Source organism: Amblyomma maculatum, chromosome 3 (assembly GCF_055883805.1).
Source record: "Amblyomma maculatum isolate TAMU_Amacu chromosome 3, ASM5588380v1, whole genome shotgun sequence".
Classification (NCBI taxonomy): Eukaryota; Metazoa; Arthropoda; class Arachnida; order Ixodida; family Ixodidae; genus Amblyomma; species Amblyomma maculatum.
In genome coordinates this window covers 216,948,620-216,969,699 of record NC_139346.1, presented here as the reverse complement: position 1 = coordinate 216,969,699, position 21,080 = coordinate 216,948,620, and the positions used below count along the sequence as shown (strand labels likewise).

Sequence of the window (21,080 nt, the reverse complement as noted above, 5' to 3'; positions counted from 1 at the left end):
CTCAAACTAGACAGTTTTAGAACACTCTGCATGAAAAACAGTTCTCAAATGGCATAACAAACGAACCTGCAGACGACGGCGCCGACAATACCGCGGCCGGTCTACGGCTTGTCTTTCGAGGCGATAACTCGACTAAAGGTGCGTTAAGCTTTCTGAATACAGCCACGACAATAGAGAACGTGTGATTAAGATGAGAGTGAAGTGGCAGCGTTGCCTGCCTCCGGTCGCGGTGATAAACGACAGGCAGCAAAGGAGACAAACAGGACAATATACTGCATTTATTTTTTGGCTCCAAATAGCATATGCAACACTAAGACAGAATTTTGCGCTTGTTTTAAGACACCGAAGAGTACATCTGTGGTGAAAATCGTGCGGAAAGAACGCAACAAGAACTTACTCGTGACGGCGAGCGAGCGAGTTGAATTCAAAGTTTCCGCCGTTGTTGCTATCATTTTTGTGGCTCCCGAGAAATCCCGATCAGTGTTGTTCAGACGAAAATACAGCATGAAGCCTTATTCTTTTTAGGGCCTATAAGTGTCCGAACAACTCTGTGACGAAGCGCGAGAAGCTGCCGCGCGCTTCAGACAAGGCAATCGGACAGGAGGTGCGGCGCAGAAAAATGACGAAATAATACGGAGTCGATATTGTCGACCATAAACCCTGACTGCTCATTGGAGGGTCAAATTCTAAAGTTAAAGATCAGCTACTTTGCTCATCTGATGAGAAGAGAGGAGTCGCTGGAGAAAGATTTGATGTTGGGAAAGGTTGAGGGTCACCGGAGAAAGGATAGGCAGCGAACGCGATGGTTAGATGGCATCCTCAAGGCACTGCAGATGAAGTTATGTGATGTTAGGAATATAGTGAGAGACCGGAAAGCGTGGCGTGATATGGTCCATAGGGTCACGAAGAGTCGGACACGACTTAACGACTGAACAGAACTGAACTGAACCACAAAGATTTTTAATTCTTCTTGTTTGCACGCTGTTTTTCCCGGTAAATAAATGGAGCCATCTTTCGGCCGTGCGTCCTTCGGCGGCGATCAAGAGCTCACGCACAAGACGAGGAGGAAGGAAAACGAAGCGGCACTCGCCATGTGTTAACGCGCTTGAGGATTAGCGCACCTCTGCGTCGAATTCACCAGCTTTGTTTACGCTGCGCCCTCCCACAGCTGGACGAAAACAACAAAAGCCCCGGGATCAGTCGAAACAAGCTGCGCTTTCTGACAATATCGAATTAAAAGTTTCCGATAAAGCAAATTCTTAACCGAGACCAGTCTACGCTCCTTCTTTCTCTCACATCCCCCTTCCTTTCTCACTATGCCTAATGGCAAGCATGTCGGGGGGAAAAATTGATATTTTAAAACTCAAAAGAGAATGCATGCAACTCTGCTGCACTCATAAGGGCTTATATCGATCAAAATTTGTTGATCCCCCTCCCCTGTCAGGGATAATAGATGGCCTACATCTTGTCTTGCATCCAGAAATGTCCTAGTCAAGTAATATCTCCGGACAGTATAAGCAATGTATCTATTATTTTTGTCTCAATGAATCGCTGAGTGATGTAATTTATTTATTCTGACTTTCAAAATTAGTGCTTTTCATTTGATGCGCACTTTTCCCATATCACTTCGGACTCTTCTCTAATCCCTACTGCAATGCGCACTGCCTGCTCAGGCTGGTGGCTCAATATAGTTGAAACAGATCAACGGGCCAACAGACGCGCTGCCTGCTGGGACTGTCGGTCACTGCTGTTGGGCTAACAAACGCATAGACCCGCGCGGCGTGTTCGGTCCTTGCACGCAATCACGGTCTTGTCTGAAGGGCCAGCACATGCAGGGCCAGCATCAAGGCATGCGCTTCTGCGCAGACACTCCGCTTCCGCTTGGCAGGCGCCCCAGACAGGCGGCAGAAAGGGACCCTTTGCGCCGATAACATCGCCCATTAAAGGGATGATGCGAGCGAGAGAGCCACTGTGTACACCCGCTGTGGCCGCCGGCGCCAGGAGAAGTAGTGGCTCATTCTTTAGTGGGGTGGGCGATTTCCTCGTTTGTTTTCTGACGGAGGTGCGGCGCCACCCTTATGCAAGAGGAGGAGGTCCCTGTAATGAGTTCGCCCTGCATGAGCACATACCAGTGTCCATGTATAATCTGCGACAAGTGGAACGCACGCAAATGCAATCATTCCGCAACGCTCAGAACGTTCCACGTTCGAGCATCTTGCATCGTGCGCGCGGTGACCGGAAGTTCGTCCGGTAAAGCTAGACGAGAAATATGTCACTAGGCATGCTGCCGTATTACGCGTCCTTTAATGCCAACAACACGCATAAAGTGCTTGTCCGCTTTCATCTTAGGTCCACCCCTAAAAGCATGAGACTGCGTGTCTTTAAAGCGCATGCATATAGATTTGGATATCGCAGCAAATGTTCAGTGAGGATTCTGCGGTCACGCAGAATTTTGAAACAATATTGGTAGTTCGCCTTAGTTTTTTTTTTTTTTTCTTGAGAGGGGAGGAGAAAGGGGGGTATTTTCAAGGTTGCATACTTTTGCCCCTGTGGGGTGTAATTGAAGCCACCATCACCTTGAAGCCACCATCAGGAAGAGAATAAAAGCAGCCCTTGGTCTCCCCATCAGTACGTCTACGAAGCGGCTAATGAAGCTGGGGGTGCACAATACGCTCGAAGTGATAGAGGCCAACCAAATCTCCCAGTACGAAAGACTGTCAAAGACCAGGACGGGAAGAAGCGTATATTGCTGAAACTAGGCATTCGATACGAAAGCCAAGTGGACCAGAAGACGGATGTCCCGATGGAAGTCAGGAAGCGACTAAAAATCCCCCCGCTGCCACGAAATATGCATCCAGAGCATCCCCAGGAAATGAGGAAGAAAAGGGTGAAAACGCTGCAGAAGATATATCAAGGAAGACAGGACGTAATCTATGTCGACGCTGTCGAGGATGAGGACAAGCATGTTATGGTTGCGGTAGTGTCAGATGAACAAAATCTAAGAATAAGCGGCTCGGTTAGGACGAGTTGAGCTCACGCGGCTGAGGAGGTGGCGATTGCCCTTGCAATAGCGGGGACAATGGCTACAACAATTATAAGTGATTTGAAAAGAGCAATATGCAATTTTCTCAAGGGAAAGGTCTCTCCACAGGAAAAAAAGATACTGAAAACTTGTCAGGATGTCAGAATAATCCGGCTAATATGGGCACCAGCCCACTCCCAGCTTCAGGAAAATGAGGGAGCTCATAAGCTTGCCCGCTGTCTCACCTTCCGGGTAGGCTCTGATCCTTAGCACACTCTTAGCAGGGACTGGCTTGTCAGCTACAAAAAGATTAGAGAGCACTATCGGCTAAACAGGTTAGTATACCCACCGGCAGATAAGACACTAACTAAGATCCAAAAAAGCATTTGGAGGCGTTTACAAACCAGGATTTTTTCGAACCCAGCTACCCTAAGTGAGTGGTACACGGAGCAATTCTCAGATAGATGCAAACTATGTCAGGATAAGGCGGAACTGGTACATATGATATGGACGTGCCCAGAAATAAAAAAAATATATAAATGAACAGACAAAAACGGAAGAATTTCGCGAGACTCTACTATTGAGCTCACACCCTGAGACTCAGCTTAGGTGTAACCCGACTGGCCGAACACGCCGCCTGGCTCCAAGGGCTCTAGGCCGTCGTGTAGGCGGATAGGTTGACGCCTATCCTGTATCTTTCGGAGATTAAAGTTTTACCACCACCACCACCACCACTACCACCGCGCCGGAAGAGAAAGTAGGAAGGTAGGAGTGGAAGCGTAGAGAGAGAAAGGGGTACCCTAGGAGGGGCTGTGGAGTAATATCGACCACCTGGGGATCTTTAATGTGCACTGACATTGCACAACATACGGATGCCACTTCATTTCGCCTCCATCGAAACGCAGCCGCCGGCGGTCGGGATCGAAACTCCGGCATAGTGGTCGGGAGTCTTACCACTGCACCACCGCAGCGGGGCATAGCCTTTCTGTAAAGAATAATCATTTACTCTCGTGCAAAGCCTATACTTATTCCTCGAGAAGCCTAATGCGGTGTCTCGTGGCAGCTATGACGTCAAACTGCTGAACTCCCGATGTAAGCCTGCATTAAGTTCAGGAGGCTTCGTTCCTTAAAGGGCCCATGAAAAGCTTGAAGCCGTGCTTAAGAAAGGCGCACGAGCGGTCGGCGTGCCTTCGCTAGTCAGCAAAGCGCAAAAAAATTTTAGGCTAACATCTTTAATAGCGCAGATATTCCATATTAAAAATGACGCTCCTCCTCTCCCGTCACTGTAGCCCTCAACTCATACACGCCGATGCGCCGGCCAAAAAAAAAAGAAAATGTCCGGGCCGACGCCCCGCCCATAATGCGTCACGAAGTGACGCCACCGACTCTCGGTTTGTTTACTTCCGGTAGTGCTCCGATTTTTTCCCCTTCGTGTTTGCGGAGCGGCGGTTCGCGTGTCGGTCGCCATGGATCGCATGGATCCCGAGCTCGAAGCGAGGCTGCGTGAAGCCGCTGCCGAGCTGGACTTTGATCCATATGATTATACTCCGTTTCGTGATCCGCTAGACAGCGACGACAGCAGCACGCCATCGACTGGCCCTTCTGAACCACCCGCTGGCAACGGAGACGACGGCCTACTATGGTGCGTTCCGTGGCGCACGCGCCACTGCACATAAGTTATTACAACTTTCTTATTTCACGAAATGCCATTTCGTGTTTGCTTCGCGGCCTTTTCACATTTTACTTATGCGCAGGTGCCGCTGCGGCCGCTGCGAAAGCATGCCCACACCTGAAGAAGATGTGTGCTGCCGCAGCATGCCGGAGGTGCTGGTGGTGTGCCAGCAGGACGGCGGCTGCATTACGATCCACCCAGCGTTCCAAAGCGTGTGCCTAACGCCCGAAGTCCTTCGGGCTGTGCACATTGCACGAGAGGAGGAGGGAGCGAACATCGATGGAGACGGAGATGTAAACAAGTAGGTAGTGCGGAAGCGTCAGGTGACAGATTCGCATTATTTTTTTTTTTTGTGTGTGTGTATGATCCGTTTACTGTAAAGCGTGGTATTTTCAGGCAGCACCGCTTCATAGCCTACCGCTTGTTTACCAAGTGGATTTGGGGCAGGCTGGGCGAAGGCAACAGGGTGGTCCTGCCAGCCTGCGTCGTTTGCCGGGTTCGGCGTGAATTTCCGTCGGCGAGCTACATGGGATTCAGGCACCCTCCCCTTTAATCTCAGGTGATTGTCGCTTCACTGCATGCTGTATTCTAAACTTTATCACGTGTGCAGGCGCACTGCTTCGAGTGGTGCATGGAAGTGCGTTTATTTTTAAGGTGGAAAAATAGAGAATGCTATTTTATGAACGCCAAGTTATGCACTGCGTCAAGTGTCTGTTTTGTGGCACTGTTTAAGAACAGACATCTCGTTCCTCTAAAGTGCCAGAACTTGTAGATATCTAAGCAAGAAAGGTGTAGAACTGTTAGTTAGTGAAAAATAAAGCCTGGGAAGAAAATTCAAATCCTAGTAAAAAAAAAATACACATCCAAAAACAATCCAGAATGGAGGACAATGCCGAGCATCGCCAAGTCTGCTTGAGCACATGCTTCTAAGCATCTACCGTAAACATTCATTTATTTGGAATGGAATTTTATAGAAAAAAAGAAATTAAAATCGAAACACAGAATGCTTATGCTGAGGCAGCACAAGCATTCTGTGTTTTGAATGATACCGAGTGTGTGAGTGCTCAATACTGACACAATGAAATGAGTGCTTGAAGGTTTGTTTATTGATACTCCTAGCCGTGAATACATGACAACAGATCGCAGAATACATCCATTCCAGCAGTGGAGTAATACAGGTGAAGCACAGATCAAACCACAACTCTTGTTCCTGCATTTGCTGATCTGAATTATTAATTTGAATTTATTTACAGTCTAATACGCTTGCAGAGTGTTACATTTCTTATCTCCAAGCTGCAGTAATAGCTGGTCCCTTTCAGGTGTGTTTGCCAAAGTGTAGGGGCAGCACTGCATATTTTCAAAACGTTGTGCAGGTTCAACCGTCCTTGAACCAAATTTCATGAGCGTTAGCCATTGGCCGCAGTCACAGCTGCTGCTGCCACTTCGATCTTGGCTCGCTTGCACTCTTGCTCAGCTTTTTGGCAATGGGCTAGTCTGGCTTCTCTTTGTTCAATGGTCTCGGCAGGCTGTCTGGCACGGTTGCAACCTCCGTCTATAGTGAGGTGGCGTATGTGCATGGTGTATTTCCGTAAGTTTCATGAAGGAGAAGGAGTAGATGAAACGTTAAGACGATGATCATTGTAGCGCACGAAAATGTCTTGCAATTAGAAATTGATGGAGGCGATGTTTACTGTACAGAGGAGAGTGTGTTGTAGTTTTACTACGAGATGTGATAGGTTGTGGCAATAGCATAGTGCTCTCATGTCTAAGCTATAAAGATGAAATTGTTTGCTGCACAGCGTGAGAGTTCAAAGTCAACATTGCATTCACTTTGAGGTTTGTGCACAGGAGAAGTAGAGCGAATGGTCTAAAAGCCTTATTTTAGCTGTCTCGGCTATCACCAGCTGTCATGCCTGGACATAATTCCCTATTTCTTGATTATCAGCTGTATCTAACTGTGCATTACATCGCTCTCCTTTCACAGTGAATATATGTACACAAATTCTGCCAGCTAAGGTAGCCACTGCTTCTCATTTTGTAGCCTGTACCGCAGGAATCACTTAGTTGGGCTGGGAGACCTTGTCATTGCCTGTTCTAATATTTATCCCTCTGGCATTTTATAGAGCGAGGAGCTTCTTTCATAATTCATTCATTTGGCACTGTTGATAAGGATGTTTTTAACTTGTTCTCTTGCAATTTCTGGGGCCTGAACTTTGTTGACAGCTTGGCTTGTTATCTTGCTTCCTTGAGATCTGTGAATATGTTTCTAGTTTTTACTGTCGCTTTTCTATCTGCATATCTCCTCTTCTGTGGCTTCTTTTCATGGTCGCTTTTTCCAGTGTTGGTGTTTACATTTTATTCATCTGTGCAGGATAGTCAAAGGAAAACGAAAGGCAGTATAGAACAGAGCACCAGATAGAAGGAGCAGAACTGAAGAATTTACAGCTTTGCAGAAAAAGACCACAATGAAATTTGCAAGGAGAGAAGAAGGGAGCACTTATCCAAGGGGAAGAGGTCATCTGCCTTGGGGCAGAGCATTCCGACCAGTTACGTGGGTGTGTGATGGTGGGCTGTCGGCTTTGACGGTTCCAAGCGGCCTCCACTGGCTTCTACTTTGGTTATGTGGGCTGAGGCTTCCCAGTCTACGGTATGAGCAATGCACTTTGCAACACATTCTCATGCTGTGCAGTAAGCATCCTTCTCTTCATCAAGTTCAAACTACAACATACTGTTCAGCTGTGCGGCAAACATTGTGATCTTCATGAAGTACCATCTGCACCACTCCTTCATTTAACCTGGGTAAATATGGCATACACGTACGCCATCTGGACGAGTGCGGCCGAGGTTTGCTAGCGTAGTGTCGGACCAATTTAAGCAGTGTGACATAATTTGCAGTGGTTTCACATTACTGCACCTAAGCAGAATTGAGTGCACTCGTGCAATTTCTTTTGGAGGGGTGGGGGGGGGGGAGCAGTTCTTTTCACTGCACTAGAGTATGCAGGTTGTGCCACAAATTTTTCTCAAAGTTGGCAAATCCCATGAATCATTGCAGCTCATTGACCTATTTGTAATTTTTGTAATTTTTTAGCATATGTAATACCTTTCCTGCAGTTTTGGTCTGTTTTATATTGTCACAGACCCCGCCTTAACGATTAACAGAGGTGCGGGGTCCACTTTACGGTTACCCGTCGTCCCTCTATGAGGTTTGAGAACACAGTTAAAAGTTAGGCCGGTCAACCAGTGAAGTGCGTGTGTTGGTGTGTGATCAAGGAATAAGTTTATGCGTCACTTTTTAACACACAGTGGGAACATATATAGGTAGTAGTCCAAATTACACTGCATAAAAAAATTAATAAAACACCAGGACATGATAGTAATAAAAAACGACTCAATAAATGACAAGAGAAAAAAACCGACAATGAACAAACGCTGCGATAAAGAAGACTATAAAATAACAAAGCAAGTATTCCAGAGATAGTAAGTAAGGGCGAGAGTTACACAAAAACACAGCGTAAAATACTAAGCCAGGTCAAGGTTTAAACAAAGCCAAAAAGAATATTCAATTAACCGACAGTCTGTAGCAAAACGGATTCTCACAGCCTTCTTATCTAATGAAGTATCGTAATCGCAGAGTTGGCCGGTAGCGGCGGCCGTACGGGGAGTGGGGACGACAAGTTGGTCGTGGGCTGAGTGAAAAAAACAAGACACTTTCCTGGAGCAAGCAGCCACGAGAGTAAACGTTTTTGTATAGCAGGCCATCACATAGGCATAGGCAAAACTGGCTGTTCGAGGTTGGGTCTTGAGCAGCAGCTAAGAACGACTCCAGATGCTGATCGGTGTGTTCCTCGGTTCAAAAGGTATAAGTATTTGGAAATCTCTGAGATAAAGCAGTGACGTAAGGATCAAAGTTGTCCGCGTCGCATTCCGTCGTGGCAGGTGGCAACCAGGAGAGGCAGTCTCCATCTGCGTGCCGTCGGCCACTTTTGTATGAAATGCTGTAGTCGTATTCTTGCAAGCGAAGTGCCCAGCGGGCTAGGCGACTAGACGGATCACAGAGATTGAGTAGCCAGCATAGGGAATGGTGATCAGTTACTACTACGAAAGGCTCTCCGTACAGGTAGCAGCAAAACCGCTGCACGGTGAAAACAACCGCGAGACATTTCTGCTCGGTGATGGTGTAGTTGTGCTCAGTCTTGCTTAGAGTCCGACTGGCGTAAGCAATCACATGTTCACAGTCGTCATAGCGCTAAACGAGGACAGCACTGAGGCCTATGCCACTTGCGTCCGTGTGCACTGAAGTTGGAGCAGAAGGGTTGAAATGCCGTAAGATAGGATGTGATGTTAGGAGGAACCTCAGTTGTCGGAAAGGATGAGTCGCATTTGCACAGGCTCCATTCTGCACAGCTAGTACACTGCAAGTCATGTACTTTGCGCTGTAGCCTGGCGAGTCACAGCGACCATCCCCTGCCAGGTCTGTTGTTGTCCCTACAAGCTCACTAGCAAGTTCTGCTTGCCTTTGCTGAAAAAGCTGCAAAGAAGGAGATGTTCAATTTAGAGTCTACAAACTTGCAGTCATGTGATTGCCTTCATGCATATTAGGATGAGGGGGGCAGGTTTCAAATGCTGCATTGCTTTTCACTTTTCTCACAGCACATTTACTAAAAAAAAAATGTTGCAAAAATTATGCCTTCAGTGCTAGAGCATGCAGCTGGTCTATTAAACATGTAGCCAAAGGCAACAGAGATGTGCAGTAGCAGGTGCATTGCACTGCAATGCCTCCGCTGTTGCATATATGCTGCATTTTATATGTTTTATATGTTGCATTGTAGCTTCAAGTTGTTGTCATGAAAGGATGCGACATCTAGTTATCGAGTTAATGACATATACTTTGACTTGAATGTTGTATGAGAGATATCCTTATTGTCAAACCTCATTTCTGGCAGGTAGCAAGTATGCCCGTTGGTAGTTGTAGTAGGTCCTCTCTGTGATGCCTTGCACCCCAATGGATTGCAGGAACCGAAGAACTGAAGCTATACCGCAGCCAGAGAACAAGATGCCTGCAGCCAGGAGGACATTTCTTGCTGCTTTTCCTTCAACCAGTGGTTGGCTTTTTCAGAGGAAAGAATGCTGCAGTGAGCATGTCCCCTTCACAGTCACAAGGCTTCCCGCTATGCTAAAGTAAAGGGTTCTTGTTTGCCCGCACATTGTTCAGGTCTCAAGAAGCTGCCGCAGGCAACCCTCGAACACAAGGAATTTTCGCTCTTTGTAGAGGGGTTCCTCAATCGCTGACTGGGCCGTTTCATCCTGATGGTCGCTGAAAAAGAAGTGCAGTGATGTCAGCGATTGGTGCCGTGTGATTGTTAATATTATGAACTAATACGTAGCAGCCGTGGATGTTCATCTCGGAATGTCTTGGCTGTAAAATGTGCTAAATAAAGCTGCTGTCAAAGTTTATTGTCGGTATGCATTTTTTTTTTTTTCATTCTATCAACAGGGAACAGAAAAATGCCATGGCAAATTAGGTACACTTTAGGGCTACGCAACTTATATTTTTTTCACAACAGAATCAAATATCCTTGTGCATCTTAGTGACTTGTTCAAATATTTGTGCAAAATTAAACTTCAAAGTGCATGTGATGGCTCCGTAGTAGCTCTAAAGACAGCACTAATGTACACTAGGCAGACACAGCATGACCATATTATGTAAGGAAAAATTGCCCTTTTGCTACCTGACGCAACTGTGAATAACCTAACACCACGTCCGAGATTAGTGGTGTGCAAGGTATGTATGAGGCATGGTCTCTATAGACTCATCAAGGCAATATTTGTTGACCCATTGTGAGTATTACCACATCCTTAATCATGTCAAGCCATGCATGAGAGTTATGAACGCTGTCATTCGAATGGACTGTGTCACAGGGAGGGTATATTTGCAGGTTTGAATGAGTGAATATGTGACACATAGGTGACATATTTCGTCAAGTTTTCTTTTTTTTTTTTGCCTAATGAACAGTGCTTAAATGACAAATTTTCTTGCCTGCTATAGCCAGCAAATGCACAAAAGTGGATGAAAGAAGTTCTAACGAGCGGCCAGTGATAGCAGTAACTGGCCAGTGATAGCAGCCTGCCACCGACTTCTCTGGTGGCAGGCTTCTCTGTTTAAACCTTGGTGCTGACTAGAGATTTAAATCCAATAGACACCTGTGTGCCTGGAAAAATTTCATATATTTAAAATTATTCGCAAGCACCCCATCTACGTTTAATGTAATCAATCATATAGCTCTTTAATACATTTTCACAACACTACAACATCTTTATCAATAATGACTTACCAACAGGATGGCACTCCCACATTGTGTTGCCACAGTATGCGTGCGAGTAGTTGAAGGCCCCGCTGGTGATTCTTCCTGCAGACAGATATTCATAATTATAATGATGGTTGCAGATTTGAAATTTTTCATGCTTTCATTTTCAGGTGCTGTATAGAGAACTGCCCGTAACAAAATGCAAACATTGTCAACTTGCTACACATACACAAATATTCTGAAAGTGGAGAACTGATATGACTAAAAAATTTGCACAGACAAGCTGTAGTTTGTGGAGTTTCAAGAGCCCTGAAAAATTTGGAGGCATGTTAGCAGCACAAACAAAAGACACAGTGCAGGACAGTCGACTAATACACTGTTCCATGAACCAATCCAGCAGCTCATTATTTTTGAACGTCGGGTCTCCCATGTTAATCCAGTTAATATATGTGCTCCGAGTTTCTTTTTATGGTGTGCCAGTGCACACCAAAGCCTTGCATCATCCACTAAACAAAATTAACTATTTGAACTCCAAAATAATCTCATCTATACAGGAAGAGCTACATTTTAATTGCTTCCAGAAGGTGCCTCAAGCGATGATCGAGCTTGTGCATGGAAGCAGACATAACATTTGCACTAATTTGCATAGCTTACTTACTCGGGCAATAGAGCCATCATATGCAATATAATACAAAGCTGTTCAGTACAGTTGAAAATTAAGTGTGTACATATGTCAAAACACTTGCGTCATCCACTGGACAAAATGAACTATCCAAAATATTCTCACCTCTACAGGAAGAGCTGTGGTATTTGGATCACCTCCGGTAGGTGCCTGAAGCAATGGTTGAACACGTAACTGCATGAAAGCATAATGACATAGCAACAGTTGTGCTAGTTTATATAGCTTCTAGCAATAGAGCCATCATATATGCATGCAACATATTCCAAAGTTATATATGTGGCCTAAATATTCATAAATATAAATATAAAAGCATATATACATTGTTATTAATACCATGATAACAGTACTAACCTGTCCAAAGGAAACCTGTGTAGTGCTGAGGTCTTTCGGGCTTCCTGGCGATGATGGTTTGCCATGCTAGGAAAAGAAAGGAAATTTGTGCATAATCAACATTGTGTTAATGGCAGTTTTATTATTCTGCACATGAATGAGAATGAAAGGAGACAAAAGTCTGCAAGTGCAAGGTCATAGGGGATACCTTCTTTTTTTTTTATCTATATACCACATGTTATTTTTCTTTCCACTTGGTATTTAATCATCTTTCTGCCTAAAATCGTTACAGGACTAATTCTGATCAATATCACCACAAAAGTATTTAAAAAAAACCTACACTTACCTTGGACTCGACTGTTGGCTCCTTTCATTAATTGTATCATAACGAGCCAATTTCCCCTTCAATTTTCCGCTTCATGAATGAGAAAGACATGCATATACAGGTGTTAAAAGGCAAAGATCAAGAGCAGACTAAACGCACTGTAAAATAAGCATATCTTTAGGTGGATGGGGGGTGGGGGAGGGGGGGATGCAGTTGATCTGTATTATTAGTGTGCTGGTATTTTTTTATTACAAGTCAGGCTTGGTTTATGGGGTTCAACGCCCCAAATTCGACTCAGACGAGGCGCCGCACAGCACTGAGTGACATCGCACAGCACATGTACAGGTGCGGACGTAAGTAAACCGAGCAGCTAGGCTTTTTCAGTCAAATTGCCTTCCTCACTGGAGATCAGGAAATATTTGTCCGTGAAAGGACACTTGCGTCTACTACCGGTCCACGCATCCCACGACTACCAGTTTCAAATATGCACCGAGTGAAAAATGAAGAAAAAGCGTGCTCCGTTTACTTTTGTCCGCACCGGTACGCGGGCACCTTGCTTGCGCTTCCGTCGAAAAGCGGCCGCTGTGCCTTGGGCACAGCAGTCGACCACCCTAACCCACTGCACCACCCAGGCAAATTATACTGCGATTGTTGTGATCGCGTACACGTTAGTGTATGTTAATTCATGTGCGCAGGTCGCCTTATCTTCTTTTTTTTCCCCTTATCCGCGCGCCGCAGGGCGAGAGCTCCCTTTCATACATTTTCAGCGCCTTAACTTGTAGTGGTCCTCTCGCAAGAGCGATTTGCGCGCAAGGAATCTGCGCCTGCAAAACTTGCGCTAGGCTTCATGCACTTCGCGAGACTCCGAGCCATGCTACGCGTGTTTCCACAATAACTCGCAACCCAGAAAACTTACCATTCCAGGGAGAAACTGCGTCGGCAAAGCGTCGGACTTGAGGCGTTGACGTCTCATGTTGAGGCCAGTTTGCTGCGCCAAACTGGGATTATACTGGTATGCGTCACGGGAAAAGTGGCGGCCACAAACTCTGAGCTCCTGGCGCTTGTCCGACGATGACAGCCCGACGCGTTGGAGCCAGCTTTCCCGCGTGACACCTTGCTTTGTAGGGACACGATGTCGCATTATAACATCTTTCCTGTCCTCGGCTTTACAGCCAACTACACAGCAATGGTGGTCCATTGCAGATCAGAAAAAAAGCAGCAGCAGTTGAGATCGCGAGATTTCAAGACTGACAACCGGGCAACACGTGCTTTTGCGAGCAGACGGATCTCTCTCGGCCGGAAGTGTTCCGCTTCTATCAAGATGCGCGCAGAATTCTTACCTTTCTTTAATGTACAATAATAACTAACGAATAAAATACTTCTTTCAGGAAGAATAGTGCTAATTTTAAAATCTATAATTGCAAAAATTACACGTGACGTCATATGGCCATGGCCAATGATAACGCTAACCCCAATGACGTCGCATGGGCTGGGCGGCTGAAAACGCACGGTGGTGTGTCGCCCAAATCGGCTGCGAGCGGCAATTTTCCAAAATTATTTGTAAATTACAGCTAACACGCAGAGCTTTTTGAATGTGATCTCGATGCTCACTAAGACCACCTCTAAACACATGTAGCATCAAAATACGGCCTTAAATGGCGTTTCAGGGGCCCTTTAAGGCCCCTACACTTGAGTGCGATTCTCCAGAACAGACCCGTGACTTGCGTGGCGTACGCGTTCAGCTTCTTTACCGTTGTATCGTTGTACCCATCTGCTTGTAGAAACAACGCTTCGCCTGTCTTTAGTAGCGGAGGCCCCGACCTCTGTCCCATATAGGCCTGCGTGCTGGAGGCGGAGAGTAGGAGGCCTCCTACATCCATCGGTGGAAAAATAAAGTTCTTAACAAGAACAACAAGAACGCCCCGAAATGTTGCTTTCGATACTTTGTTTCGGCGCCTGTTTCTACATAGGCAATAAATTATTTTATTTTTATTTTATTTTACTTTACCTGGCGGTGATCATTTAAAATTCATGTAACAGTGCAGTCGATTTATAGTCGCGCATTGTACGGTTTCTTTCACAGACCACAGTGCACTTTAGGGATACGAACAAAACTTTATCGTCTTTTCATTATTCGTGACGACTATATGCACTCCGCACTGGAATATCTTTATTTAGTATGAAGTGCAATTCGAGAATTGCACTGATCAGAATAGGCAAGAAAGCATGCAGGCAAGTCGCAACGTTCTGTAACCGCTGCGCGCAGTTCCTGACCTCATCTTTCCGCCTGTATCCAGCGGGCCTTCTGCCTTGAAGAGATCAGGCAGACGCACTCTGCCGGCCTGCACTTCCTGTCGTTCGCACAAGGAGCCAATATAAAGAAGATATATACCATCGTAAAACTGTCAGTACCTGAGACTAAGCGTGAGAATCGACAGATGAGCATGTTCCCACCGCTGGCCATCCTGGGTCTCGGAGACAGAAATTATCGCCAGGACAGAATGCGGCTTCACTGGTGTTCCAAAACCCACCAGGCCAAGACGGCCTTACAGAGTACTCGCGCGTGTGTGCGTGAGCGTGCACCGTACACCCCGTGAGCGAAGCTTTGTTCTTCGCTCTTGAAACCTGTCGACAGTTGCCGAACCGTGAAACGGTAACTTATTTTGAAACCAGTTCAACAAGTATGGAAACGCGCACGAATATATAATCACGACGCGTTGCTCCTGCAGGTTTTGGGATTAGACAGCCATACCAGACCGCGCACATTCAAGAAGGCGCGGTTCCGCTCAGTGCACGACAGGTATGCGTGACCGCGGCTTGCGCTAATACATTCAGCGGTGAAGCAGAAACAAGGCTGATTCAAAGCTCGTGTCAAGGTCACGTCGCTCAAGTAATCACCTAGAGATGTATTCGGACGAGCACATAATGCGACGACGCCGGCGAGGTAGCATTTCAGAGCACCTCTTCCACGTGACATGAACTGTTGAAGAAGATGTACCATTGTACTGCACCGTTGCCTTGGATGTATCCTGCCTTAAAGCAATGCTTCCATATTAATGCGCAAGTGTCGCCAGGCATTCGCAGTGTTCCACGTTTCTCTTCGTCACACTGCGAGGTTTTTCGCACTGTTTTTTCTTTCCTCATTTCAGATGTGGAACCTGTATTGCGACTGAAATCCCCGTGTACTGTCGCTTTTAAGCTGCCATTGAAATTCGCGACAGTGATTTTTTCTTGATTGTAGGCCTCATCCAGAATCCACTGTGATCACATGCCGTTGAGCAGTGATGCCACCGCCTTCATCATCGTCATCATCATGTCTCACCCTCGTTCTCTGTGGTACATACGCATGCAATTAAACAAATACACATAACGCACAATATCAATGACCTCGTCTCTTATCTACACTAAAGTAAGCGTCAGCACGAAGGTAATGAACACGCATCCAGCTAACCTTATAGGACCTCGCATATAATTATGCTCGCTGTTCCAGGATGCGCGCTCCAGCGAACAAAGTTAATTTTCTTGGGAGCTTGCAGAACGTCTGCTTTGAGCCGTATACTTAGCTGTGCAGCGTACGGGCTAAGAGGAGATATAATTAAAGAAAGCTCGTCATTGACCTCACGCATACACGGCCCTTCAGCTATGCGTGGTTGCGCGCGCGTTGCTCGGTCGACGCCGTAAAAGAGCCGTGATTTGGCATCGGCAGCGGTGTTTCTCGTCTCCTGGAGCGAGGCGGCGCGCTTCCTTTTTAGGTGATCGTCGCCGACGGTGGCTGCTGTTGGGACTCCCACGCGCAGGGGCCGCGTGACGCACGAGGCCCACCTCTTCTCGACCGCGAACTGTTCAAGACGACGACGCAGTCGCGTGATGTTAATCGCGCACGAGTGGTGATGTCGAACGCGCACGGCGAGGTTGCTCGACGCTTATTGATACGGCGGCCCACGCTGGCGCAGTATTGCGGCCTCGAGCGATATGAACTGCTTTGGTGGTAGGGTCAGGTGTTGTGTTTCCGGAGCATGGAGCGTGAGTGCCGCGCGTTTATGTAGGTCACGACTGCACATTTAACAAGCGCGCACCACAGAAGACTTGCGGGAAAAGTATAGCCAAAACATTGCCCCACTGTCACTGCGCCTGCACAGTACCCTCATCGCCATTGGCAAAATATTTTCTGTTCTCGTCAGAAGTACACGCATTTCGCTACCTTTTACAATCACGGCCACATAAACCGCTACCGCCCCCCCCCCCCCCCCCCCGCTTCCCCCTGTCCCTTCTCCGTTCAATTTGCACACAATAAAACATGATGTTGATCCTGATTGCAAGTGCTGTGGCAGGAAAGCACATTCCCAATTTTTCCCAGGTCACTCATTTCTTTAAGCGAGTACAGCCTACTCGACATGACGGACAATAACCGTGAATTCCGATGCTATTAGCAACGAACATGACATGATGGCTTTTAATGATCGCGTGTATTTTATTCTCCTATGCGCGCCATTAACCCTTCCTTAACTATTTTCTCCGTCCTTGTACGCATGCATGCCTTCCGTAACATGGCTGCTTTGCGGGAAAACCGAATTAAAAGCACGCTTCCCAACAACAAAGGCTCAGAGTGCGAATCAATGCTTGTACGAAGGAAAACAAATAACTGATAAAATGGACGTCCTTCCTGCTTTCATTCCCCCTGCGCGTTTCCGTGCATGAGTGGGTGAGACACGTTCTGCTCCACCCTTACCCAAGCCTGAGCTCGACGTCTTGCCACAGTAGCCGCGTATTGACGGGGTCGTTCTGCAGAAACCACATGCGTTTTACCTATACTTAGGTGCACTTTGAACGAACGCAATGAGTGTAGAATATTTAAACAGCACATTAAAGAATACAGTAAGAGGTACCGCCATATATATATATATATATATATATATATATATATATATATATATATATATATATATATATATATATATATATATAGCACCCTAATGACACACCTAAAGTACATGTTCACAAATAATGTTCAAGTTCAAAAGAAAAAAAAAATTACAAATTAACTCCAAGAACCGGAATTGCTGCAAGGAAGTTCACGTAGTTATTATGAAAAGGGAATGGCCGTGTTTAACCGAGCGCGCCATAAATAAAATATATGTTCGTCGAAGAGAACGCCATGGCAGATAGCCTGTCCAGTTATGATTTGCGCTGCACATCCGCTTTCGTAAAAGCCATGCCCACAAAAGCACAAATCTCCGCCCTGAGCGGCACATACTACGGTCCCGTTGGGATCCCTCAGTGAGACGACAAAAGCTACAGCGCGGGGCCAAAACTCCGGCGTCAAACGGCGCATGACGTATATAACGGTGCTTTGGTGGCCGCCATCTTCAGCGGTGAAAGCAGCAACACGAAGAGCGCATATGCCGCGCTCTTTTTACACCTGTCCTTGCGTTTTCAAAGCAGATAGACACACTGTCCGGGGAAAGCGCTCGGCGAACAAAAATAATATGACGGATGGTGAGGGGGCGGGGACGGCGGGTGTGAGGTCGCTCGGTCCGCTTTTGGTTTTCATTGCTTCTCGTTTCCTTTCGGCGATGTGCCTGCCTATTTTTATACCTCTATTTTGATTTCTTATTCGCGAGGATGGAGAGAAAGGCTTTCGAACAGGCCACGAATGGAAGGCACACGCACGTTGCTCACGCCAGCCATGTCAGTTGCTGTTGGCCTGGCTGGCAATGGACTCTGCCCGTTGCCTTTCTTCTCCCTGTGCCCACAACGGGGTTTGTTGTAAGCTTACATGTGCGTCGTCATGAACTGTCAGGTTGCAGATATTACGAGCGCTTTTCTGTAAATAAGCTGAGGAAAGGAAAATAACAAAGCGAGGTTATAGGAAATAGTCGGAAGTGGGCACGATATATTTTCCCTGTGCTTCGGGTCAATTTGCAGCACAATGGAGAAGTTACAAGGGAACGCAAGAAAACTTCGCAACTGTCACCGTGTAACTGCGCCCGCCTGCACTGCGTAAATAGCATGATCGTTGTTTCTTTGCCCTTATTTGTTATTCTTGTTCCTACGCAAATACTCATCACCGGAAGTGTAGGTCTAGCTTTCTGCGCGATGAAATTTATGAGGGTGATTTACAGCACGCAATAATGCTCTGTGGCTTCCGAAAGCCTCCATCAGGTGGCCAGCAAGCCCGTCTTCCTGGACACGAGCGGCATACACGCCCACGGAGCGACTTAGTTGCGCAAGGGCGGCTCACCCCTCTCCCGTACTTGAGCGGTAGCCAAGAGAGTCTCCATTAGCGCCCGGTTGCTCGGACCGACGCAAAGAGGACGTCATCACGGGAGCATCATGGACGCCTTCGACGCGATCACGACATCCATAATTCGACCCGCGATCCCGATGAGCGAGGCGGACAATAGACAGCCTCGCTGACTATCTGTCAACGCGCGTTAGCGCCAGAGGGAGAATCGCGCCCCAATATTTAAACGAGACGAGACGCAGTAAATACATTTCAGTCTTCCATCTCGTCGTGTACATGACACTCATTGAATAAAAATCTAGCAACGGTCACATGGGTTCTCGGTAGCTTTATTTTTCTTCTTTGCGCATCAATATAGGTGTATGCCGGGTGTAGCGACATTCACAAATGAAAGAAGTTAGCATTTTTTCTCCGCGCAATAAAAAGTTAGTTTGCATACCCAGTAATACATGCACTGATGGGCAATGCATGTCCTGCGCCCATTGAATAGAAAGCATGTAACAGGATAGGTTATCTTTTTTTTTTCTTCTCTCTCTGTCTGTCGGTATGCAAACCCGTGCTTGCGGCACAAAAATTAGAATACCGTATTTCAACTTTAATTATCCTATAGGAAAATAAGGCTGCGAAGAAAGAAAATCTTGCGTAACTGTCACTTTGCGCGGACACCTGAATCGCATGAAGGCAGGGAGAAGCAATTTAATAAATAGAATGATGGTTTAGTTAACCATTCTAAATCAATAATTAAGATATATGAAGAAAAATGAGCATGATAGCTACTGCTACCACCCCATTTCAAAGGGGACGCTCCTATATTCCATCCATCCATCCAAGCAAAGTAAAAGAGATAAAGAAGTGGAGGAGCAGACCATACAGCATAACATTTATTTTTATTTCCATTAGTAGAAAGAAATGTTATGCTGTGTGGTCTGCCCCTCCACTTCTTTATCTGCTTTACTTCGCTTCTACCCCTGTCTTCATGCGATTCAGGTGTACACGCAAAGCGAGACAATTGTTCAACATTTCCTTTCTCCTAAAATGTTTCAAAATTCCTTAATTCAGGGATTAGCTCAACCTGTCACTTCTGCGGAGGAATAGAATCATTAAATCAGTTCATTTGGGATCTTCGGCCCATCTACCTACCGGAGAACTCATGTCTGATCCCTCCACACGGACATCCAATCCCGAGCCGTGGTATGGGCCTGTCTCGCGCGGGATCTTCATGGTCTCGGGGGTACGTGCTGCCCACCTTCCCTACCACTGCCTTTAATTTCCACAATAAAGTTGTGGTTCACGTCATTATTTCCATTAATCTGAACGTTTAGTACGTGAGCACAACGCGGTTCTTCCACATCTATTTTATGTGCGTGCGTGCGTGCGTGTGTGTGTGTGTGTGTGTGTGTGTGTGTGTGTGTGTGTGTGTGTGTGTGTGTGTGTGTGTGTGTGTGTGTGTGTGCGCGCGCGTGTGTGTGCGCGTGTGAGTGTGCGTGTGAGTGTGCGTGTGTGTGCGCGTGTGCGCGTGTGCGTGCGTGCGTGTGTGTGTGTGTGTGTGTGTGTGTGTGTGTGTGTGTGTGTGTGTGTGTGTGTGTGTGTGTGTGTGTGTGTGTGTGTGTGTGTGTGTGTGTGTGTGTGTGTGTGTGTGTGTGTGTGTGTGTGTGTGTGTGTGTGTGTGTGTGTGTGTGTGTGTGTGTGTGTGTGTGTGTGTGTGTGTGTGTGTGTGTGTGTGTGTGTGTGTGTGTGTGTGTGTGTGTGTGTGTGTGTGTGTGTGTGTGTGTGTGTGTGTGGGGAGGGGCCTTAGTAATTCATGGGGGAGAGAGACCCTCCTGGATTTCCATCAAAAATTACAGGATTGCCAAGTCTGCTTAAGAGCGGAAATTGCGAAATCCACTTCACAGGACAGTTTTCATTATTGTCATTGTCATTGCTATTATCATCACTATCGCTACCATCACTATCATCATTATCAAATAAATGCATTGTCATTGTCATCACTACGATCATCATTATCATTAACTGCATCGTCACTGTCATCGCTACAATTATCATCATCTCTACGATCATAAACTAAATGCCCCGTCATTATCATCCCTATTATAATCATTGTCACGAGCTACATTGCATTGTCATCGCTGCTACCATCATTATTATCGTTACTGTCATCCGCCGCCTAGAGAACCGGATAGGGCTAACAAGATAGATGGTTTTGGTGGCACCGATGCCCTGGCGGGACAGTCTCCGCCGGAGTCAGGACTTGAATAGGACTTTTATTGTCAACCCATTACAAACAAGCCATCTAGCCTCACAACCAATTCAAAGTAATTTAATCCTTACGCTAGACAAGGAGAATTACGATGTTTCTCACAAACCCGACGCGGAATGGAGGCCTATAAGCATAATTACATAAAATAGAAACCCATTTTTATTACCTATTATTATAAATATTGAATGCCTCGTGAGTCTAGTGAAAAATCGTTCTCTATGGTCCGTTGCAATACATCTCAAA

General features: G+C 46.3%; 2 protein-coding genes across 7 annotated transcripts in view; one reads left to right on the top strand and one right to left on the bottom strand.

The window, feature by feature from the left end:
* The window catches only part of LOC146197708 (uncharacterized), a 119,831-nt gene that overhangs the window by 86,108 nt on the left and 12,643 nt on the right, over positions 1-21,080 (bottom strand). The gene's annotated exons all lie outside the window — the stretch shown is intronic.
* On the top strand, positions 4,166-10,148 carry LOC146197709 (uncharacterized). 4 transcript variants are annotated; one of them, XR_014706215.1, is made up of 5 exons: positions 4,166-4,664; positions 4,777-4,995; positions 5,091-5,253; positions 7,066-7,245; positions 9,708-9,844. XR_014706215.1 is itself a non-coding variant. In XM_084599618.1 (4 exons), exons 1-3 carry the CDS (start codon positions 4,489-4,491, stop codon positions 5,245-5,247), a joined length of 552 nt encoding a protein of 183 aa, XP_084455744.1. In that variant the 5' UTR covers positions 4,166-4,488; the 3' UTR covers positions 5,248-5,253; positions 9,708-9,845. The 4 variants fall into 4 exon arrangements, 2 of the variants coding, with proteins under 2 accessions (XP_084455744.1, XP_084455743.1); XR_014706216.1 differs by having other exon boundaries at positions 7,066-7,249; positions 9,708-9,842; XM_084599618.1 differs by lacking the exon at positions 7,066-7,245 and having other exon boundaries at positions 9,708-9,845.